This window comes from Morone saxatilis, unplaced genomic scaffold, assembly GCF_004916995.1.
Source record: "Morone saxatilis isolate NCDOM2014 unplaced genomic scaffold, NCSU_SB_2.0 Contig11, whole genome shotgun sequence".
NCBI lineage: Eukaryota > Metazoa > Chordata > Actinopteri > Moronidae > Morone > Morone saxatilis.
The window spans coordinates 2,144,268-2,169,055 of NW_023339663.1; the positions used below are offsets into that span (position 1 = coordinate 2,144,268).

A 24,788-nucleotide genomic window follows, 5' to 3' on the forward strand; every position below is an offset into this window, starting at 1 on the left:
CAAGACAATGTTCAGCCACATCAGATTGAATTTATTTATAAGAATCATGGTCTAAAGACAAACTAACTTTTATCATCAAAACAATACATATGGAATATATATTTTCATTTATTTTCATGCGCTGAATATTTATCTTACATTTTTGTAATTTGGTATTCATTATTGCGATTTATATTTAATTATATTTGTGTATTCAAGCCTCGCCTACAGTAGGGAATCTACGGAAGCCGGAGAACAGCCATGGATTTCTTCTTTTTTTTTATTTGCATTTGCGTGATATTGTGATAACGACGTTATTATCTTTGTTATCTTGATATAACAAAGATCGTTTCATTCCTGAAACAAATCTATTCGAATAATGGTTGCTTGCTTTGCCACGACGGCTTTCTGTAGCTACCGGTAAGATTGCACTATGCCGCCTCGGCTTTCCGTTACTACAGAGCCCACTTTGTAAAATTCTGCTTTTTAAAATGTGGATATAAATAAAGTTAATTTATTAATTATTATTAATAAGAAATAATTAGCCTTTTTTTAAAGTTACTCCTAATTTATAATAAACTGGAGGAAAAGTAACTGGTATATTATGGATTAAATCAGATTTAATATTTTTAAGACAGCTGTATACTTTATTGATCTATTTTCCCCCAATAACTTTAATTTAAAACCCAACCCGTTCTTACACTTTCAGCAGGAATCTAGAATTACATTTTATTAAAGAAAACAAATAACAATAGTCACGGCAACGGTGACAATAACAAAATTTATAATATCAGTAACAGAAATGAACACAAAACAATTCATTGATAAATTAAATTATTCTTTTTTAAAAAAAACAAACAAATACAAACAATATATATTAAAAAACGTAAATAACAATAAATAAACAATTATATTATTTAGACCCTTCGCTTTGATCATTTCCGGCCCCCAGCTCGTTGTACGTAATGACGCAACGACGAAACGTCCGGCGCGGCGTTCCGGCGTAACGCGTCATATCTTCCAACACATAATGCCGCTTCCTCGCCCGCCTGCACCCTGAACCGCTACCGCTGCACCCCTGAACCGGTACCCGCTGCACCCTGAATGCCGCTACCCGCCTGCACCCTGAACCGGTACCCGCTGCCACCCTGAACCGCTACCTCCGCTGCACCCTGAACCGGTAATCCGCCGTCAGTCTGAGCCGCCGCGGATGATGAGCGGACCCCCGATTAAATCTACCAATCAGTCCCCAGAAGTCGCTGCCAGCGGGTAACAGTTTTGCTTGTTCGTGGTTAACGGTTGAACTGATTTGTTCTGTGTGATTCACTGAGAACTGTTTCTGTCTCTTGTGGACTCAAACAGTTGATTAAGTTAACTCTCAGAGCTGATGGGAGCTTGGTGTAGTCTCCACCAGCAACTGTGACTGGGGTCTGAACTCTAGATCTAATCAGCCGCGCAGCAATGCCAGCAGTAAAATCTCCCGTTCTGCCGCCGCCGGGCCGGAGGCGGGGCAGGTGGAGGCGGGGAGCGTTGCGGCTTGTGTTGATGGTGTTGGACTAAGTGAAAAGTCTTCAGGATCAGGTTGAGGGTGAAAGCGCAGGGAGCCGGATTCCGAGCAGATCCACCTAGAAGGGCCGCGACGACGCCCAGACGCGCCAAGAGACGCGCGCCAAGAAGGGAAGGTGGTCCCACAACGGGCTCCCAGCAGTCCAACAGCAGGCCAGGTAGCAGACATGGAGGTCGTCCAAAGGCGGCGCAGCCCCAAAAGGCTGGCAGCGCACGCCCAAAGCGGCGGCCACCACGCCAAAGGCGGTTGGCCCACGCCCGACGGCCTCTCCGCCTTCCCCTCAGCCTGGAATGACGCCCCAGGGCTCGAGGGTCTCAGGAGCAGATGGCGGACAGGCGGAATCGTGCAGCCCCTTGGCGCAGGCGGGTCGGCCGCCCCTCGCCGCCTGCTCGCAGCATCACCAGCCCCAGCCTCGGCGCCGCGCTGGAATGCGCCGCAGCGAGAGCACCTCTGCTCCGCAACGACTCCCGGGGGCTGCGGGCCGGCAGGGGCAGAATGGCGACCGCGCAGTCCCTCCCTCACATAGCGAAGGGCGTGGGAGCGCGGCCCGCCCGAGCCGCTCGGCCTGCCTGCTCTCCCCTCAGGCCGCTCAACCTGGGAGCACGAGAAAAAACCTTCTTCCAAGTCCGACTACAAGTACAGCCGCAGTTCGAGTAACCTGCAGCCCGAGCCGGAGGGAGCGTGCTGGAGAAGTTACCGGGAGGACGTTACTCTTCCTCGAACAGGTACGTCACGCAGATTCACCTGAGAGTCACACGACAACGATGATGGTGATATGATGGTGATGATGATGGGTGACGGTTGATGATCGGTGATGTCATGATGGTTATATGATTGATTGTGATGATGGTGATGTGATGATGGTGATGTTTCCGTGTCCTGCAGGCGTTGGAATATGGAGTGCGTCACCTGAGGAAGTTCGGCTCCTAGAAACTTCGAGGAAAGGACGGCCGGCAGCGTCCTCCCGAAAAGTGCAATCTGGGGCCGTACGCAATATCTGCAGAAGGAAGCTGCGTGAGAGGTTGGTTAGAGCCGACCATCATCAACAACACGACAAGTCATAACCAGCTTTAGTTCAAACCTCATTCTCTGTAACAGCCAGCAGGGGCATGCTACACTGGTTGCAATTAACACACTGATTCCATTCAGTCCTTATGGAGAAATGAGTCGACTTCTCAGTTGATTTATGAGCTCAGTAAACAGTTTCCTGTTCCTGTCTGTTCTCATCTCTAGTTTCATCTTCTTGTGTTCTCTGTGGAAAAGTCTCTTGAGGAGAAATTGATTGTGTTAATCTGCCGACAGTTGACAGAACAGAAAACACAGGAGGCAGAAAAAGTTAAAAATAAAGCAGAAGTAACTCGAATAACCTCGGCTTGTATTTTACAAAACACGCTCAATACAATAAAGCACGCAGGCGTGACCTTAAACAACAAACAATACATAAACAGTGAGAAGGGGGAAAATAAATATAATAAAGGAATAAATAAAGATAATAATAAACCTTCAGATTGTCCTCAATGTCCTGATACTCCGAGTCATCAAATCAGCTGGAAAAACCTGGAAGTTTAGAACTAGTTTCCAGTCACAGAAACCTGGAGTTTGTGTTAAAATGACCAAATATTCTGTTCTGTTTTAATTGGTTAATGACTGATTAAAGATTTAGAAGGTGACTTTTCTGTAAAATACCAGAATTAAATTCTACTTATATTTAACATTTTAGGGGCTTAGGTGGAGGAAAGCTGTAGTGAAATGTTGTCATTCACTGGAGAGTACGCAGCGGAACATACAGCCTTCTGGTAAATTACTATTTAACATTTGTAAGCAGTTAACTGATACCTAACATGTCAAGAAAAACTCCTTGAAATGACTCTTACAAACAGTGGAACCCTATGATGTGTTGGGTCATACCTGACACACAGATCATCTGTCTAACAAAAACTGTAAAAAAAAAACCTCAAGAAACACAAACCCCAAGATCCTGAAAGCTGTGTGTGTTGTATTACATCCAGTTCATCCAGTTCATCCAGTGTCATCCAGTCATCCAGTTCTAGTTCAGTGACCTTCCGCTCGCGCGGACAGCATTGAGGTCCCAAACACAGCTGCATTTAAAATAAATTGACCCAATAAGCGATACACGAGGAAGAGGATTTTAATTATATACATGCCAAATCCACACAAAAGCTGGACGACCGTCCTCAAAGAGTAAAAACAAAAAGTTAAACAGAGAGAAAGAGAAGAGGAAAGAGAAAGAGAGAGAGAGAGAATACAGGAAGAGACGGAGAGAGAGAGAGAGAACCAACCAATCAGCCCGATAGGAGCACCTGAGGAGGGAGGGAGAAGGGAGAGAGAGGGAGGAGAGGAGGAAAACACGAGCACCGAACACATGTGACACTTTGGCTCAATCCCCGTCTCCACCTTTAGAACTTAACCCTCCACAGAACTGTAGTTGACGTCAGCTGGTAATAAGCTCGAGAGCTCGAGGTCAACGGGAAACAAAATAATCATTTTACTTCCTCGCAGTCTTTTTTTTTTTCTTGTACCACTCCTGTTTGTTCTGTTACTGTTTAATGTCACAACACTATGAACTGTGGTAATTCTCAGCAAGTCAGCAGGAATGTCTCGAGAGCTCTTAAGTTACCGGGAACAACTGGGACAGGTGGCGCTCTGTCCCAGGCGGTTGGGACGGGTGCGGCTCTCCCAGCAAAAAAAAAAAAAAATGGACGGGTGGCGCTCTGTCCCAGCGGTGCGGTGTGAGGGTGGCGCTCTGTCCCAGGAGTGACGGTGACGTCTGTCTGTGTGTTCCAGGTTGTTGGGCTCGTCTGACGAGCTGCTGTCTCAGGCGTGGGTGATGGTGGTGGAGAGCTGTCGTCCCACTCTGACCATCAACCTGGGGGAGCTCGGCAGCACTGGCTGGAGGGGATGCTTGAGACACGAGGATAGGTAATCTTCACTTCATCTCGATCATCATCATCATCATATCATCATCATCATCATCTATCATCATCATCAGCTAACAGTCTTAGGGGTTAGGTCCGTTATCCACAGTGAGCGTACATTTAATTAAGATCTGGACTAAAACTCAGAGATTGAAGAGCAGGTGGATGTTTTATAAACAGGACAAATGTCTATAAACCTGCATTCTCTGTAACAACCAGCAGGGGCAGCTCCATCTGGTTGCAATAACACTCTGATACCATTCAGTCTTATGGGAAATGAGTCGACTTCTCAGTTGATTGATGAGCTCAGTAAACCAGTTTCCTGATGAGTTTCTGGTCTCAGTCTCTAGTTTCAGTCTTCTTCCATACAGCATGATGTTCATTTAGTAACTGATGGTCCCATTTTAGAGTCAAACAGACCATAAAGCAGGGTATGCTTTAGGCGGGCTACCTAATTCTAATGTTTTTCTTTTTAAATTGATGTTTTATAACTCAATCCTTTTTTTTTGTGAAGCACTCTGTAACATTGATTTTTAAAGGTTCTCTATAAATAAAAGATGTTATTCTTCTTTAATTATCATATTGTCTAAAAAAACTATTTCTCTTAAAAGAAATATCTGACCTTAAACTTTGTTTAAAAAAAGAGATTTCAATTACATTTGACAAAAATAACCTTAAATCATAAAACTTTATTCCAATAACATTTGATTAAATTATTAAATAATATCAGTTAAGACAGAATAAAACACAATAACATTTACAGAATGTGTATAGTTTGTGCCGCTGAACAATAATTGATTGAATTTTGTTTTATTTATTGATTATTTTATTTATTTGATTGCCGTCCGTCCTCTCCTCAGGCACACATACCTGCGAGGGGTGAACAACAACCTGCAGCCGTGGGCCACCGCCGATGGCAGGAAGCAGTTCGGCCTCAAACCGCCAATCCCACGGAGGAGGGCCTGGCCAGCCTGCACAGCGTGTTGCTACGGAAACAGCCCTACCTGTGGGCGAGCGGCTCTGCTCTACTACACGGTGTACACGCCACCAGCATGAGCTTCAGCCAGCTCTTCAGCCACATCGCTCGCTTCGTCCAGGACCCGGACGTCCGCTGGGAGTACTGCCTGCGAGCCAAGGAGGGACAGACGGACACCTCGCAGCCCGGTGAGTACACACACACACACACACAACACACACAACACACACACACACGCACACTACGTATCCTGTACTCTCAGTACTGTGTAATGTTTCTTTAGAAGCAAACATTATCTCGTATCTCTGTAAACAGCACTGGATGCTGGTGAGCATGTATCACGCGTATCTAAACAAACAATAAAAAATATCAAAAGTATTACAGCCGACATGTGAAGCCGGTTCATTTACTGTTTGTCTTAATTAGCTTAATTGAAGCTTTCAGTGAATAAACGTACAGATGTGTTGCAGACAAACTTGAATGTCTTTAAAAAGAGCAGAAAGTGATGAAGTGCAGGTTTCGTTTGTAATAGAGGCTTTAACACCTTTACCTTTTACGACTTCAGTAATAAACACACCAACACAAACTAAACATTATACACTTTGTAAAGGTAGAAAAAGGCAGATTTATTTATTAAGGATATTTAAAAACATCCGTATTAAGAGAAACACAAATATATAAAGAAACACAGACAGGTACAGATACACAACACAGACGAGAGATCAGCAGAGGTTAGAGAATAAAAGGTTTTGAGTCTGGACTTAAAGAGTCAGTGGATGGTGAAGATCTGATCTGAGAGCAGCTCACAGGAGATTTTATCTGAATTCAATTTACTAAATGCACTTTGTTCATTGTTTGACTGATGGGGTTAAAAATCGAGAGCCTTCATTTTTCCTAAATGGACATTTTGTCTCATAAAATAAAAAAATAACAAAACAGAACCTATTGAAGTAAAGTTAAATTCAGTTCAAAATGTGTGTAAAGTTGAGTAAATAAGAACAATGAGAAGGCCTGTTACAGTAACTCCTCTTAAGGTCTTATTTACAGTATTTAACGTCTGTTTTCAATAATACATTCATAAAACCTTCATCTCTTCAAAATGGCCGCTTTACCTGTTCAAGACAATATGACGCAGAAACGGCAGTAAAAATAGTCAATAATGTTTATTTATGTGCTAAATTTGTGTTTGAGTTCCCAGTAAAAAGGTTTGGGAAACGCTGACTGAGGATTAGACTGTACAGGTCAACTTAATAATAAACAATAATGCATTATTATGAAAATGGCAGCAGGTGGACAGTAAATTCACTATTTATTTGAAAGTGAGAAGAACTCGTCCTCCCCGTCAACCAACCGTTTTATTAGAGAATAATAACTTTACAGAGGTGCTTTTATTCTTACGCTCTGTTTGTGCTGTGTTTCTGTCCCAGGCTGCTTCAGTAAAGACCAGGTCTACCTGGACGGGATCCTCCGAATCCTTCGGCACCGAAGGACCATCGACTTCAAGATGTTGACCTCTTTGGGAAAGGTCAGTGTCGACGCCGTCCAATCAGAGCCTTTATCACCAATATACAAACCCTGCTGTACGTTTACAAGCTGACGGAAGGAAACTTTATTGTCATAGCGGCTCTCGAGTTTTAGATAAAAACAAAATACCATAAAATGCAGAATAATGGGAATAATCAAACAGGAAGAAGAACATAAAACCGACACAGTGAGGTTGTAAAGATAACTACAGAACATTTAAATATCTCTGATTGTTCTGTAAGGTAATTTAATAGCAGCTTCTGCCCCCTACAGGGCGTTTTAGGTACAGAAAACATCAATATCGGAGCTCTGATTGTGTCACCACCACTGGACACTGTAAAATACTCTGTATAATGTAAACTGAGTAGAGTATGATTTATTATTATAGTATTAAGAGTCAAAATTCATTTGATGCGGGGGGGGGGGGGGGCGGGGGTAATTTAAAATCAGGCATCGGTAAGATTATAAGTCTAAAACAATTATAAATTATATAATAATTACAGGATCCAGAAGATGGGACTCTTCTGTGTTGATGTGAACTTTTAATATTATATAATATTATGATTTAAGGTTGGGCAATTAACGCGTTAGTTATATAGTATAAGTGCAAACCAAATTTTATGCACTTTTTCATATAGCAGTACTTTTAAAATAGAAGTGGGCAATACACTACTTTTGAATTAATTATTGAATTTTGCGTATTTTTTGATTACTTTTGATTTTCTGCGATTAATCGCTTGTGCATTTCTTCCCCTTTTCTCATTGTTAACTTCCTTTGTCAATACACTGTGAGCAGTTATGCACATACTACGCCCTAACTGACTTACAGAACATTTTGTTACCTCTCCTCAGTACGGAGATGTCTAGCATTAACCTTATATAATAATAAGACCCAACACTTTTTATTTGTCCTTAATTAAATTTAAATGCATAAACACAAAACAGAAGTAATAAGTGTTACAAGACGTCACCAACAAAAAACCCAAAACGGAACATAAAAATAATAATATCTTAATAAATAAAGATAAAAACACAAAATACAGTCAAAAGCACAAACAGGACAAATGCTATTAACGGTCCAGAGTTTCCAAATGTAACAGAACATTTTACTGCGTATAGAAAGTCTGAAAAGCCCAAAAGGTTTTTTAAAGACCTGGAGGCGGTTAAATGCACTGAGGAAACTCTTGAAATCTGTACAGTTGTGGTTATGGTCCTCATTACATAGCCATTAACACTCAGAATCAACAGTCAAATAGTTTTATCACATTTAGGGACGCACCAAAATCAGTCGATGTCAGCGGCTGATTTTTATCTGTTGTGTCGCATCAGTTTCTAGCTGGCTAAATATTGCGTTACTGGAGAAAATCTCAGTTTTCCAGCACAAATTGCATGCAAGTACCGATGTTGTCCGTACAGCAGCAGCGCAGACATTATGCCTTTCTTTGTAGTTTGTTAATAAATGACAAAAAAAAGTTAAAATTGCCTAATTGTTATTTTAAACATGGGTATCAGCCCAAATCGGTGCATCCCTACTTTTAATATAGTTAATATAGTTATGCATGTGGTATCCTTGAGGTAATGGTATAATAAAATTAAATAATGTAACAAAAATCCAGAAAAAGAGACCCCCCCCCCAAATGTAATTAATCCCCAGTCTGGTTCAGAAAGTAGAGTGACAGACTTACGTACGTCAGTGCAGTAGGAAACGGTGAACAGCAGCAGGAGTCCCACTGCAAAGCCGAGCGTCTTCATGCTGTCTTCAGTGTAGAACTGACGTGTCTCAAGTGATCTGCTGTGAATGCGTCTGATGGCTTTTTCCACCTTCTCATGTTTTATATATGTGAGAAGCAATTCTAAGAAAACCACCAGGGTGAGTGGGTGAGACGCAACATGCTGCAGCTCTTCTTGATCAGTTTGATCTGAGAACATACCTTTAACTTATAACCAGAGATGATTATGAGAGAGGCAAGGGCTGTGTTCATAAATGCTGCCATCAGTATGCCCCAAACAAAAAGCCCCATTCCCCCTTTTATTTGTGTTTATTTACTGTAGGTCACAGATAACTAAATTTAAAGTGTCATGATTCCGACAACTCATCATTTCTTCTAATGAAATTGTGTTTCATAGAACTTTGTAATAAATGAAGTTCACAAAACTCCATGAAAGTTAAAACCCTGCAGCGACAGAATTATTTTATGATCAGCACTTTATTTGGTTTCTAAACAGAGACAACAACCGACAGCAACAGTTTGATGTTAGCAGTGATGCTTCTTGTGGGTCGATTGTGCCTGGAGTCTAGGAATTATACTTAACCCTCATAATGTTTCAATGTTGTTTACGTTTATAAATATATTTATACATTTTTTCATCTAATTTCACTAAAATAACATGGAAGGATTCATGGTATGGGAGCTCCACATAAAACAAATTTTGACCACTTTCACTGAATTTTGGGTGTTTGATTGAGTTTTAGAACACTTGTGTTCTTCCCCACCGGGATTGACCCCAGAAGGGTCATTGGGTTACACTGTACAAACACACACACACACAGACACCCACACACAACACACACACAGACACACACACACCACAGAGCACACACACACGCATGCAAACAAGCTGGGATTGTTTTTTTTTTGTTTTCAAATTTGTAATTAAAATGATTTCCAAAATTATTCTAAAATGTTTAAGTTTTGTAAAGTTGAAACTGCTCAAGGTTTAGGGAAATAAATGTTCACTCTTCAATATCAAAATGTTTTTTTGCTCCTAAATTGCATCAGTCAGTCTATACTGAGCTGAGGATGTCCTGGCTAATATTTGACATAAACCAGTCTGATAATCCATAATAATTTATAATTTAGTTTACAGTTTAGTTTATTGGCCACGAATTCCAAAATGAAGGGAGAAACTTGTGGTAATGAGTTGGAATAAGGTTGACTAAAAAGGTTAAACACAGAATTGGGTGATAATTTATATGTTGTGCTTCATAAACAGTCAAACCAGAAGAGGACAACAGGTGTGATTATGTGTCTCCATTTAAAAAAATGTAAAACATGTATTCCTATTATATTAACTATAGTCAAAATTATTCAGATTTGTAGCTGAACAGAAAAATGCGATATAATTTCGTTTAAATGAGATTTACTGACCCTAGATTAACGAAATATGGGTCAAGCTGGGTGTTGATGAGTTGGTGTTGAGTCGGCTAAAAAGGTGAATATCAATTCCATCATACATACTTCGATGGAAAGGTATTATGAGGGGTTAAGACATATTTAATTATGATGTTTAAGGTTAAGATTAGCAAAAGCATTAAGTAAATGAGGGTATAGAGCATATATAAGTATAGAGAGACAAATATGTGTGTGTTTGTGTGTCTATTCTGTGTCTCCGAACCACATAAATGTGTAAATCGTAAAATCTAATCTGATCATAAACATTCACAGTAAAATGTTCTGTACCGGGTTAAGGAGGTGTTCCTGCCTACAGTAAATGAAGCGACATATTCGGCTAATGAGATGTGCAGAAGTCTCACTTTGCACCACAGACCAGGTGCACAAAGGTTCAGTTGATGATGGTAAAGTCAAGTGTGGTCACCCAGAGGAAGGAAAAGAGATCGTATAAGATCAACACATCAACCTACGTGTTCAGTAAAACGTTTGCGAGTCACATTAACACCGCTCACTGATCTTATCGCCACTAGAACGCAGCTTGTGGTTTATTGTTGTGCAGACAGACAGTTTTCATTACGGCACACAATGATGTGAACTGTGGCCATTGTGCATTCACAGATTTCTGTTGTACATGTTATATCCTTTCCCTCCGCAGGTGTCTTTTGAAGACCGTGGAGAGGCTTCGCCATCTGGCCGTGTTTCCTCGACCAGAATCCCTCACTTCATGCGAGACAGGACGGCTACCGGCAACATCTGGATCACATGGTCGCCGTCAACGACGCTGGACGGACTCTGCGCTGAGTGAACCTGCTGCCCTGATCTACCCCCCCCTCCCGTACACAGACTGTATTAATGTCACGCAAACACCAGGTCATTATCGGCGCTTTACTTCGGCCATTATTTTGTATGTAAAACTTGAAGGATGCGAACAGAAAGGGACGCAGCACACTAACACCTCTATCTTACATTTTCACTTTTGTCGAATGCATGCGGCTCCCACACAGAGCCCAGTACAGTTCATGTGCCCCCCCCCGCCCCCCCCTTACTATGAAGTTACCTCAATACTGCAACTCTACGATGTAACCAACATTATATATGTAGTGTCATACATAATCAGCCTGTACGCCGCTCGTGTGCGGATTCATAATCACTCGCTTTATTTATGCAATTATTTAAGTTTTTGTTACGTTGAGAGAACAACTGAATGTCTCTGGTATTAGCTTTATACCGTTTTTGTTTTTATGCCTTAGATTGTTCGCATTTCAAAAAGGGCACCAAGGACATTTCCAAACCCGGAGGAAGTCGGAACTGAGACCGTGAATCCTTTTAAGACGTATTAAGTGCCAGTGGACTCGGTCAGGAGAACTTCCCCCGGGGGGTTTTAAAATATCAGTGTTATTAATTAGATCCTCAGCCGCGTTGGTTCTTGTCTTAACGGTGTCCTTGGTGGTCTTTTGATATCAATATGCTACTGTGATGTGACCCGTCCCAGAGCCCCCCCCCTCCTCTGCAGCAACCAAACTTTCTCTCGCAGCGTTAAAGGAAATAGTTCATTCGCTCTCTTGCAGGAAGGTAGATGAGAAGGTTGAAGCCACTCTCATAATCTCTCCGTTATATCTGTAACTGAAGGGGCCGGATGAGACTGGGTGACATTCAGGGCTTATGGGAGATTGGGGGGGGCTGGATGAATGTGACGGTCAGCATTTCCACAACAGACAGGAACAGGAATTATCTCTGATTAATAATTTAATGAAAGGGTTCTTAGATTTCTGACAGCAGCAGCTTGTTGCACATATCTGCTTTAAGTTATTAATGATTCAGGACAAACTTGACAGCGCTTCAAAATACACAAAACGTTCAGAGCTGTTGTTCATATCAGCTGTTACTGTGTTCATCTTCAGTTCATTTCGACTGCTCGTAATTCAGGACTTCCTGAATTTTCTATTTGTAGCTGAAGCCGGAATAGAGACCAGAAAGAGGGAAGCAGCATAACGACTGTCCAAACTGTAAAAAACACAGCTCTGTGTTGTAAACAAACCAACTAGCCAACAGTTTACAAAGCTGCAGTAAAGATGCATGCAGGAAAGAAAAGTCTGGTCGGAAACATTGTGAAAGGTTTGGATATGAAGAAGGTGGTTGAGCGAATAAAAGAGAGAGGCTGCGTTCGCACGGTCGAGGCGCCATTGGTGGAAAACTGAGCAACAGTTTAAAAAGGAGGGAAATTCAGAAAGTTATTAACAGTTTACGGGAATAATAGTGGAATAATTATTATTAGACGTCGTGAACACTTCAGTAGAAATATTGTCTTTTTCAGAATAAGAACAAACAGTAGTCAGTGTTTGTCCCTCAGAGGCCACGGTTTAATTGTTCATGATTTTAGGCCGTAATATAATTTAAACAGGTGAGTTATATATATTCACCCCTCGTACACTCGTGAACATGTAAATTAACTACAGAGACCAAAACAGTTACAGTACTTAACTGAGAATTACTTCCAGAGCCAAGGAGCACGTAATTAACTAATTAAACTAGTGAGACGGGTTAAAGGTTGTGATCAGCACTGTGTGGAAGACAGACCTGGATGCTATTAGAGGTAATGCTAATCTTTATTCTTTTTAATCGCAGCCAAACTAGTAACCAAAGTTACGTTTGCCAAACACATACATACAACATGTGTATGTAACAACCTGTAAGATCAGTAAGATAAGCAGCCAAATGGGTTTTGTTAACAAAATAAGTCTGATTTTACATTTTTCTTACTGATAACACTATTAATATTAATAAGTTTCTTTAGTATTTAGTATTTTAGCACTATATAATGTATGTAGCCATCGAGTGCATTAACACTTTTTATAGGACTCTCGTTTTAAAGAGTCATTAAAAAGCCAGACACAGTTTTTAACCAGTTTATAGAAATAACCTTAGCTCACTTAGCTGTTTTCACAAGTTGCTGGTTATAAGTGAGAAGTTGCTTTTGTCTACCTCCGTCTGAAATCAGAAATTACCAGTAACTGCAACGGTAAATCTGCTGCCATTATCTTTAAACTGCTGTGCGACGTTAAGCTGACAGGACTCGAAGTAATCCCACACACAGTTTGGACAGAACCAGGTTAGCAGTTTCCCCGTTTCCAGCCGTATTTAGAGTGGTTTTGATCTTCTCATCTAACTCTCTGCAAGAAAGCAAAGTCCCCAAAGTATCAAACTATTCCTCTAACATGTAGATAAAGTGCCAAAGTGGCATTTAAAAAAAAAAAAATGAAAACACTGTCGGGTTGTTTGAGAAGCGGCCGGTCTTTGTCGTTCCTCGCCGGCGGAGGAGGACCAGCAGGGGTGTTGTGGGCGTGCCTTCGATGGGTGTAGAAGCTCATCAGCTGTAGCTAGCCGTGTGTTTGTAGGCTGCTTTTTACTGTGTTTGACACTTAAAGACTTCAGATGTCAGTCAGGGCATTCATTTTGGGCCAAGCCGTCTGTGAGCAGAAACCAGGTCACAACAAAAAAAAGGACTAAACAGCAACAGTAGTCCCAGTTTTTAACCTAAAAGAAAAACTAAATGTGAATTCTACTTCTGTGATGCATTTTAAATACTTGGATCAGAAGCCGGACGTGTAATTGAAATTCACTCTGCTGTGTTTACAATGTCAGCCATTTTGGTAAGCAGATGACGTTTTAAATTGGAGCAGGTTGTCGTCTGCTGACCTCACCAACCGCGGCCTGGATTCGCCTCAACGAATGCACCTATTTGTAACGCACGAATGTTGCACAAGTGTTTTATGTTCTGGAAAAACACCTTGACTTTCCAGTTTATTTATTAAAAAGTACACACACTTAACGAGCTCTCTGGTCTGTTTCATTCTTTCAGCTCGTCTGAGGGTCGATTCATTGATTCTGGATGAGTTTAGCTTCAATAACAGTGCGCTCTTATTTTGAAATAGTGATAAAATCAAACCTGTTTAAAAAACAAAGTTCTGCAGTTAATAATTTAAAGTTTCTCTCATTTTACTGTCAACTTGCATATTAAAGGTTCTTGTTTCATTCATTCATTGTCTTTAACTGTTAGTTTCTACATTTGGTTCTTATTTGTTTATAAACTTTATTTTTATGCATTTTATTTTGTTATATGTAATCACAGGTACCTCTTTATTATTTCTTACTCTTAAATTTGCATTCATATTGATCTTAAAGAGTCTTAAATTTGACTTGAAACCTGCAGAAATCCTGTTTTACCTTTTTAATACCACATACAATTTAATGTTTCACAGCCAAAGTATGAAAGTTTAATTTTAGTACTTCCCAGCTGTATACATGTGAACAAATTCTGCTATAATTAATTAGATTACTTGACTTGGGGCAAGAAATGCAGCATAAAATGGATGGAAGAACCAAATTAACAGACCTTTTTCACAAGCAGCCACTTCACATGTAATAATAGGGTAACACTGGTGGCCGAGACAATAAAGCCCAACACCAGGAGTCTTTAAATAAAAATGGTTTATTTCTCTTTTCAATTATTTAGCTTTTGTTCTATCCATAGCAGAAAAGAAGCCTCCAATGCCACTCAGTGCTAAATCCTGGAACCGGGATCTCAGGTCATCCACAGCATCGTTAATGACGGACAAAACGTCTTTACAGCACAACACGGCTTATACCTGATCCAACAACAGTCCATTTTTCTCATTAAAAACACGGTTGGAGGGGAGTGTCGGGAGCAGGAGGCGGGAGCAGGAGGAGGATGAAGAAGGAAGGAGGAGGAGGTGGGAGGAGGCAGGAGAAGAGGAGGAGGAGGAGGAAGAGGAGGGGGGTCAGTCTGATTTCAGATCAGGATTTACTGTGACACGGACGGGAGGCAGCGCAATTCTCCGGGTTTTTGTTGGGAGAAGTTTAATCCGGTGGCGTGTTGTGTGTATGCTGCAAAGTTGACCATCTTGCTCCAGTATTTGGTGTGGAGGCAGAAGTTTCTGCCACGAAAAAGGTCACAAGTTGAGGTAACAAAGATTCTTCCTGATCGGACGGAAAGAAAACACAAAAACAGAGTTCAGATACGGATCGTCTGTGGAAATGTTAGGAGTATTAAACAGAGAGGGGATTCACAACCAGGGGCAACTGCAGGGGCAACTGCAGGGATACTTCTGCTGCTGCCAGGAGTACATGGTAGGGTAGAGTAGCTCAACTAATATATCCACAGAGTCAGCAGCTATAATTAAATAATTAGCTAAAAAAGGATCAATCATTGAAATAAATAACTTAAATAATGGATCAATAATTGACATGCAGTCTGAAATGGACTGAACACATTTGGGACATAAAGGTGGTTCAGGTTTCTGTCACTATGAACCGGTGGGTGGACAGAATAACAGAAACACCTATCTGTAATCTCTCAGTTAAATCGTTAGAATCTGAATCTGTTACCTGCTCTCTGGTTATCATGTTGCATTGGAGCTGCTTATGGCCTTTGTGCCGTCTGTGTTGGCGTTTGCGTGTTCCTTCACCACAGGATCTGAGGGACGACGACACACAACCATTAATTATTAACCTTTAAGCAGGTCTCAGGTGAACCAACCACTGCGACACTAAAGTGTAACATCAGTTAACTGAGCTGCTTTTCTCTTCATACCAACAATAATTAAACATTCAAGTTAGCAGTTCAGAATCTCCGACAGAACCCGGATACACGATTCAGGGACGATTTGATTCGATCTGATACAGTTCTTAATTGTTTTATTTATTTTCCATTCTAATTACTGACCTTCAATTACACATTTTATAAAATACCAGGAGAGTATATGTTTCTTTATGGGAACAAAATGGAAGACGAATAGAGTTTAATATCTCGTGTTCCTACTCATGCTAGCTGTATTAGCATCCAGACTCCTCGGCACCGTCTCACCAGGCGAGTGTTACGATCTGTGGCGCTACCGTTGGATTTAATCCGTCTCACAGACTTCTTATAGAATCCAAATGTCTTCCTTTAGATGTGATGCTGCTCTGTAAAACTGCTTTCCGACTCGTATCAGTAAATCTTTACACCGCTAATATTACATTTTACGAAATCCAAAAAGACAAAACCTGAGATTATTTTATTCTAACTATGAGGCCTTATAATAATCTGTAATAAACAAACCTCCCATTAATGTGGCCTTAAAGGAACACTCTTCACCAACAACCTGTTTAAATACAGTGTTCATTGTTGACTGCAGACAGTGTGAGCAGTGTGTGGCACTAACAGAAGTATGGGTGCTGCATGGCCTCGGCAGCAGTCAGCCTCTGTTGGTGGTCGTAGCGCAGCAGCTTGTCCAGCAGGTCCAGAGCCTCCGGACTCACCAGGTGCTGGTTCTCCGACTGGATGAACTGCTCCCAACGCTTCCGTGTTTGCCTGAACACAAACGACGAACATTTACTCCGACTGAACTCAGCTCTCACTCTTAATTAAAGCAGCTACGAGGAACTTTCATTTTGTGTTGATTCTGGCGCCGCCTGTGGACAAAAGCAGTAGTGTTTCCACCGTCTTGTGTCATTGATTTCATCACAGGTTAGTTAATGTTGTTAGTGAGTAAATTAAATGTGAGCAGATTGTAACTGTACGTTGAAGAGAATCAGTAAAGAGTCTCAGTGACGGTGGAAATAAAGTTTTTGCTGTGTAAAAATAAGAGCCTGCCTTAAAACAGCTGTTTTTTGAATGCAGTTTGGTTTGACACTGTGGATCAGAGGGTATTTTAACCTTAATAACTTTCATAAACTGAGCCGACCTACCTTCTAATAATGAACCTTGTAAACAGCAGAAAGTAACTAGGAAGTGGAGATAAGAGATCTATGCTTGTAGTACCAGTGATGTAATTTGTTTACAGCAACGTTGGACAAACAACTAAGACACTGAAATATGAAGATAAAAGACGGTATTCTTATTTCATGGTATAAAATTGACAAAGACTTTTCTGTCAGTTTCACTTCCGGTTCCAGAGTCGGTGAGGAAAAACAACCCTGAACCGCCGCCTCTGTTCAGCAACAGGCTCTTTTATGGCTTAAACTGAATCTGCAACTCTACAACAGACGTTACTGTTCTACCTGCATCATAAACATCTCTTCAGTTTTGAATACATTTGAATAAAGTTCCTGTTTATTATCTGATACTCACTGTCCCAGCAGGTCTTTGAAGCGAGTGTCCAGTTCTATGTGATATTTGTGCAGGTAGCCGAAGAGCTCATCGGTGCCGAGGACCTTAGCAATGCGGACCAGCTGGAAAACAGAGACACGTTTAATAATCAGCCACATACTGCGGATACGTTTCATCACAATCAACACGTTAAATAATGGCCAAGGGCGTGGTTGCCTTTAACAATTAAAGGTCAGAGGGAAAAAAACAAGGCTTTACTTGTATAATGTACATTTCTGTCACTTCTCAACGATTTTTATTTGTCCTGCAAATGTTTCAAAATAAAAGCACTGCTAGGAATTGAAGGGATTCTGTCCATGCTTTAGGACTTTTAATTTGAAAAGTATGAACAGCGTATTGCTGCTAACAGAAATGTAACAGGAGCTGATCAGAGAACAGGCCTCACACTAAAAATATGACCAAATATTAAATACCATTTTACTCCGGAAGGATATATTAGAAAAAGAAACGACCTTAAAAGACACTGGGAAAGATTTACTGAAGCTGAAGGCTGGTAATTATCAATTATTGAAATATAATACAGCTATCTCCTTCTTTTGTATCTATGTTTAGAGGCGACTACTTTCCATATATTTGTTTTCTGTGAGTAAGATTAAGTATTTGTTTTATTATTATCTATTATTTAATTGTCTACTGTTCTTTATTATTTGTTCTTATTGTTGATGTTTTTTTTGCCTGATGATATGTTCTGGTTGTATTTGGGTTGGTTTGATTGTTTCCATTGTTCTTTATATATGTGTGTGTGTGTGTGAGTGTGTTTACTGTCCTGTGTGTTATGTTACATTACGTTTTTGTGAATTAAATTTTAAAAGTTGATGTTAAACACTATTTGAGACTTTAAGGTAAGTCAGTTTGTCAAACAGATGCAGTGAGGTTACCTGGTCGTAGTTGTCCTGGCCATGAAAAAACGGTTCCTTCAGAAAGATCATGCTGGCCAACATGCAGCCTAGACTCCACATGTCCAAACTATAGTCATACATCTGGGAATAAAAGAGTAGATCACACACCAAAATTAGATTATTATTATTTAAAATACAGATTGTACTGTAACAAATCTTAAAGGAGGTGTGTTTTCCTCCCCACAATAAATACCTGATAGTCCACTAGCAGCTCAGGCCCTTTGAAATAGCGGGAGGCCACCCTGACGTTGTATTCCTGAGCGGGATGGTAAAATTCTGCCAAACCCCAATCTATAAGACGCAGCTGCGACACAGAGAGAAAACACTCATTAATCTGGTTTATAATACAGAATAACTGCTGCTGCTGGCTGGAATAACCAGACAAACAGGTGACAGTCAAACAATTCAACACATTTAGACAAGATAAGGCAGGCCTGTAGTTCTCAGGAGGCTGTGATAAATCATTGATTCATTATCATGGTGATGGATTGTAATATTAATGTTCGAAGGCAGAATCAATTTATTTACTTTTGGCCACTCGGGGGCAGCAGAACAAGCTGTTAACACTGATCATCATCTGACAAATATAAGTTCAATATTTACTCTCTTTTTAAGCTTTATTTATTTCTGGTCTCCATCAACTCCTGAGGAAAATATCTGGCTCTTAAGCTGCTAAATGTTTACTATAAAAACCTTTCTCATCTGGTGGTCGATCATCACGTTGTGGGGCTTCACGTCCCGGTGCATGATGCCCATACTGTGACAGTAGTCCAGAGCCTTACAGAGGAGACAGAGACACATTCAGCACTGCAGCCAGTCTATAATAAAACATCATCTGCACACAGTCAGTCTGGACCGTCGACATATTGACGAGGCGTGATATCAGCTCTCAATCATGATGTGAAACTCATTTTTATAGCTTCAAATAAATAATTAAAACTTATCAGAAAAATGAACACTTGAAAAACAAACATCAGTGTGATAAGAATGAGCTAAAACCATCTTTGGGAACAATTTCTTTGAGGTTGTACTTTGTTTAGTTTGCCCCATTCTGCTAACGGAGGCTTTATGAGCTGTACTGCCGTCAGCCACCAGGGGGCGCTACAGACGTTTAGGCTTCACTTTCAGAGAGCTGTCAGGACCCAAGACGACCTACACTGATCATTTTACTTATCAATTAATCCCTTTGTTTTGATGACTTGATTAATCACATCTTTTATGAAATACCAATCAAACCTATAATAATAATAATAATAATAATAATAATAATAATAATAATAGTCTTACACAGAAGATCAATCAAACCCTACCAACTTAATTGTCACATTCACAGTAGGTGTTTTAGTGGTGATTCAATAAATAAATAAATACCTTGAGCAGCTCATACATGTAGTAACGGATATCATAGTCTGTCAGCTTCTGGTAAAGCTCCTGTGGAAGTAAACGCAGACGTCCGTGTATAAAACATCAAATCATTAGTTACACAGTGTGAGCAGTTCAGCTTTCTATGCATGTACAACATTAACCGGAGGGTTATGCGTGTTATTAATAATGGATATCAATGCCTTTGCATGAATGGTAACTCTGCTGGTAGTTCTGCATGTATGATGTCGGCCAAACTCAAGTACCTTAAAATCTGTGTTATTGATGCACTCAAAGACAAGCGCTGGTGTTCTGGACTGCAAAGAGAGGACAACACAAGGCTTAACTGAGGAGAACAGCAGGTAGGTGGAGATCATTATCACTGCATGGACACACACGCACAAAGTTACACGCATGACTGGATTACCACAGCTGGCATGCCCGCATGCAGCAGAGCGACGGCGGGACTCACCACCGGGTCTTTGACCGTGTCGACCAGACGGATGATGTTGGTTCCCCCACGCAGGTTTTCAAGAATTTTGATTTCCCGTTTTATCTTCTTCTTCTTGACGGGCTGAGGTTGGAAATAAAGACACACGTTCAATAAAAGCTCAAATCAATGAAAGATGAGATTGTTACTGCAAGGAGAACTAAGTGAGACTCAAACACGTAAAAAAACAACATATCTGAAGTGTAACAGGCAAATTACTCAAACTGCAGCCTCAACAATGATCATAAAGTTGAATCAAATCCTAAAAAAAAACCCAGTTTCATTAAAAAATGAACATTAAAACCTTCATGAAGGGAGGATTCGTTGCAGGACTGTTGTATTAGACTGCATTAGTTTTAAGTTAACCTCATAAACTTTGTATGTATGTCCAATTGTGATTATTTTGACAGATATTATGATTTTTTATTGTGGGAATTATCATTTCTGCATTTTAATTTTAATTCCTGTGTTAAAATCCTGAAGATGAACCGAACAAACATGTTTTCTTAAATCTGGAGAACAACATTTGTAGACCAGAACTACAGCTTTTCATTATAATGCTGTTCTGTCACACATTTTACCTTTATCAAAATAAAATCAAACAGTTGCAGCTTCTGTGATATTGCACGTGGCCATATTGAGATTTTGATAATATTGTGATTAGTTGTGGGGCCTGACTTCATGATACTGTTACAGCCTGGTTCAAAATAGTCATTAAATGATTTCAACGACTATTTCCAGAAGTTTATACGTAAACTTGTCGTACTTTAAACTAACACTAGCTATCAACACGTATCTCAAATGTTCACTGAATTTCGAGTAAACCGGCAAAACAAAAAGCGAATGATCGCTCATTTCGATGCACTAACGTTGGGCGATTATTAGGAGTTGGTTCCAGTCAGAAAAAGCAGAGGAAGAGCAACAAGATGGCGTGATTAAAGAACGCCAGTGGAACCTCAAATAGTGACAAACAATATAGAAAACAGGATGGAAATATTTGTGTCAGCTGATCAGTCGTGTGAGTTAAATGTTCCTTTCTTCCATCAACACATTAAATCTTCTTCAAAAAAGGCAAAAAATCCTCTCAAGCGAGCATAAAAACATTTTCTTCTTTGCATAACTGAGGAAGTAGTTTTGAAATTTGCCGGTTTCATCAGATCAGAATCTGTTTATGGAAGCACAGCTGATGGTTTGAACTAGTTTGTGTGGACAGTCGAAGGCAGAGACTCAAAGTTTCCTGCAGAAAATTGTTTTTCTTCTATATTCAGAGATCGTGTTGATTTGGAGAAAGAGAAGAAGTATGAAATAAAAACGAAAAAAGAAAATAACTGTGTGACATCTATGGAAGCCCATTTCTGACGAGACACTCTTTTAATATCATGGCTCAGTATTTTTATAATAATAACTGTGATACTAAGGCACATTATAATAAGTTAGAGAATCTTTTTATTTTCTGTCACAGACATCAGTTAAATCAGAGTTGGTGGTTTTATATCTTCCTTTTGCATTTGAGCAGCAGATGTCACCGCAGCGTGATGTGGAGCTTCAGAGCTTTGATTGTTTTTTTAAAAACAGACAGAAGTTAGTCTTGGACACCATTATCCATCCGTACTAATCAGAATTCAACAAATGCACAGACTAAAGTTGTGCTGGAAACCAGAGGGAGTCAACACAATCACAGATGGCTGATTGAAACTGGAACTTCTCTCTAAATCTCTGAGGGACTGAAGCAGAGAGAGTGGGAGGACGGCCGACAAAACCTGCGCTTCGACAACAGAGTGGAAACAAAGTGAGAGCACAGTCACCACTCATGTCACATCTGCAGAACATCTGTGTGAGTCAGACCTGGAGACGGTCACTGATAACAACGGCCAGAGGAGGGCTGGAGAAAAGCTCTGTCAGATGGAAGAAAGGCAAGAACAGACGACATAACAAAAGGAACAAAAAGAAATATAAAAGCTCACCTTGAGGATTTTCACCACCACCTTCTCATTGTTGGTCACATTTATGGCCTCAAATACTTCACTGTACTTCCCTCTACCCAATTTACGCACCAACTGATAGTTGTCTTGATTGCTGAGAAAGAGCGGAAACAATTAGCAGCAATTAAAACAAAATCAACTCAGGACACACTGATCACAACTGGTCGGATTATCAGAGACGACTCGTGCTAAAAACAATTAGTTGATTAGTTCATTTAGCAGCGATTATTCAACAACATTTATAGAGCAAGAAATAATCAAACATGCTCTGGTTGCAGCTTCTTCATGAGGATTTAAATCATATTAAACTGATTATCTTTAGGTTTTAGAAGATACCTGAAGACAGAGGATCACATTTGATGAGCATTTTAATTCTCTTTTAATCTCTAAATTGTTTATTCAATTAATCTATTAAGTTTTTAGGTGGTCAAATGTCAAAAAATGCCACAAATCAAATATCAGAGATCGAGGAGATCGCTTCAGATTGCTTGTTTTTAGTATTTAAGTATTTAATGTACAATCATATAAAACGAAGAAGAGAAGAAGTTCATGTTTTCACTTTAACATTAACCTGGTGAGACAATATAAATACTAAAACTTCACCAGAAGGAAAAGAAGATGGAAGAAATCTAATTTAATTTCTTCTGATTACTGTAACAACAGCAGAGTAAACGACCCGTCTCATATTATATTCAATGTTTAACAATAACAGCAGAGAACAGCTGATAACCTGAACAATGAACCCAAACAGTGAACTCAATAACTGCAGGAAGTTTGTGTAAAACGATCAATCTGGATGAATATTGTTGAAATAAAATGTATTTCCTGTCTCTATTGATCAGACCGACACAGAACAGAAAAGGTCAACTCGTCCAATAAATCACAATCCTCATTTTGCCTTGAATGCGTCAGACATCAATATTTAAAGTACATTCAGGGAATCAGAAGTTATTCCACACTGATTTCTGGATACAGTCTTAGAGTTAAATGATGTTATGAAACCTGTTTAAACAATTCAAATCCACAAACTGTTTAAATTAAACTGGAAACAGAAAATGTGAATGATTTCTTGTTTCCATCTACTACAGTTAGACCATTATTAGTTATCAGGAGTTGTTATCAGCAGACTGAGCCGAGGACAAAGAGCAACAGTGGAACCTCAAATGAAACATGTATATTTGTGTTAGTTTCATGCATTAATGTGAGGAAGGCCATTTATTTGGGCTATTTAAATGAAAAAACTAAAACTATATGAATGAATTAAACTGTTTTGCTGCTCAGACAAACTTACTGTTTGCTGTTTCCCTAATTCTCCACTGATGTTTTCATTCTGTGTTAAGAGACGGATTCAAATCGCGGCGTTTACCTCCAGTTTGGCACATGTGCGTCGTAGTCCCAGTACTCTCTGTTCTTCTGTGTGTTGACATCGGTGTACACCCGAGCCTTGCTGCTGGCCGGCGTGGATCCGGGCATCGCTAGCTTTAAGGCTCCGTGTCGAGGACCTTCACCTCCCTCTGAATACTTCTTGGCTCGACACTGGAAGGCAACGCAGCGACTGTCCAGAATATGCGGCTCTAAGATCTGTGTGCCGTGCTTACCATGGGCTTTGGCTGCTCGCGCCCTCTGATGAAAGGCGTCAGGCCGGTCTGACGCAGCTGTCGTGCAGACGGACAGAGCGACGATGACGGAGTGTGTGAAGCCCCTGAGCAGGATGTTGATGGGCAGGATGGGATGGAGACCCGCCAGCTGCAGGACGACAGGGGAGAAGAGAGACAGGAGGCTGAACAGAGGACAGAAATACAGATAAAGGATGTGACAACAATCAGGCTGAGGAACGATTCATTTCATCACTGAGTCATCTAAAGATTAGTTTTCTCCATTAATTAAATAGATTTGAATAAAATATACAGAATTCCTCTTAATTCAAGGGGATTTAATCAACGTTATTTACAGTAGTTTCATGTATTGAAGCATCAAGTCTTCATGTCTGATCAGAACAGATGCAGAGAGATTTCCTGTTAATTAATCCTCGTAGAGCTGCTTGTACGATTCCCTGTTGTCAGTTTTAAGTTGTCAAACTGGGACTTTATAAAAACAAACAGATTTATCCATTTAAAAACCGTGAAAACTGAAACAAAGCTCATTTAATTTCCCTGTTTTTTCATCCAGATCCGAGCAGCTGTAGAAGATCTGTCCCTGTTAAACCTGGATTACATTTATATTACATCCCATTAACAAACACAGGAAACACGTCTCCACTACGGCCCAACCTGAAAAACCTCTGTACTACTACGAGGCTTTAAACACCGTCAGACAGAACAAACAGCTACGGTGTGTCCTGTCTCAGACTCACAGATAAGAACAGGTTTAAGTGAAAACACATCGGACCTCATCTCATTAAACACACGCTGTCCTCTGACTTTATCAACATGGACACTTTAAAGACGTCTTTTTATTTAGAAAACCTTTAAAAGCTGCAGATTTCTGATACATTTGAGTATTTGTGAAGAGAGACAGAATATTTGACTTCATTTAGATAAAACATCAACAGAGCTGCACAATTAATAGGAATATTAATCCGAGTGCAAATCGAAGAGACTAAAGGTTTAATGTGTGAATGATAATGAAGAACTTACTGTGATAATACTTCCTAATAAACAGTAATGCATATTGTAATATTTTACGTTAATGTTTAGTTTTCTATCACTAGAAATATAATGTAATATAACTTT

General features: G+C 40.1%; 3 protein-coding genes across 4 annotated transcripts in view; 2 read left to right on the plus strand and 1 right to left on the minus strand.

The window, feature by feature from the left end:
• Positions 1-1,565, plus strand: part of LOC118320860 — a 5,703-nt gene extending 4,138 nt beyond the window's left edge. The window contains 2 exon segments of the mRNA XM_035651983.1: positions 1,175-1,248; positions 1,421-1,565. Coding sequence (XP_035507876.1) covers positions 1,175-1,248; positions 1,421-1,565 — 219 coding nt within the window.
• A 147-nt stretch (positions 1,566-1,712) lies between these two features.
• On the plus strand, positions 1,713-10,956 carry LOC118320861 (uncharacterized protein KIAA0895-like). Its single transcript, XM_035651984.1, is given in 10 exon segments — positions 1,713-2,030; positions 2,073-2,271; positions 2,432-2,567; positions 4,352-4,434; positions 4,437-4,500; positions 5,349-5,422; positions 5,425-5,646; positions 6,886-6,983; positions 10,811-10,886; positions 10,889-10,956. Coding segments are annotated over 10 exon segments (1,338 nt in total).
• A 4,118-nt stretch (positions 10,957-15,074) lies between these two features.
• LOC118321092 (casein kinase II subunit alpha'-like) overlaps positions 15,075-24,788 on the minus strand; it is a 10,923-nt gene continuing 1,209 nt past the window's right edge. Inside the window, exons 2-13 of one of the 2 annotated variants that reach the window (XM_035652284.1) lie at positions 23,423-23,802; positions 22,039-22,150; positions 20,057-20,158; positions 19,851-19,901; positions 19,594-19,653; positions 18,916-18,999; positions 18,416-18,526; positions 18,202-18,303; positions 17,285-17,385; positions 16,377-16,525; positions 15,562-15,649; positions 15,075-15,153 (exon numbers count right to left, since the gene is read on the minus strand). In XM_035652284.1, the coding sequence (XP_035508177.1) occupies positions 15,576-15,649; positions 16,377-16,525; positions 17,285-17,385; positions 18,202-18,303; positions 18,416-18,526; positions 18,916-18,999; positions 19,594-19,653; positions 19,851-19,901; positions 20,057-20,158; positions 22,039-22,150; positions 23,423-23,802 (1,326 nt within the window). In that variant the 3' untranslated portion in view covers positions 15,075-15,153; positions 15,562-15,575. The remainder of the gene's footprint in view (positions 15,154-15,561; positions 15,650-16,376; positions 16,526-17,284; positions 17,386-18,201; positions 18,304-18,415; positions 18,527-18,915; positions 19,000-19,593; positions 19,654-19,850; positions 19,902-20,056; positions 20,159-22,038; positions 22,151-23,422; positions 23,803-24,788) is intronic. The other variant, XM_035652285.1, reaches the window with a different exon arrangement.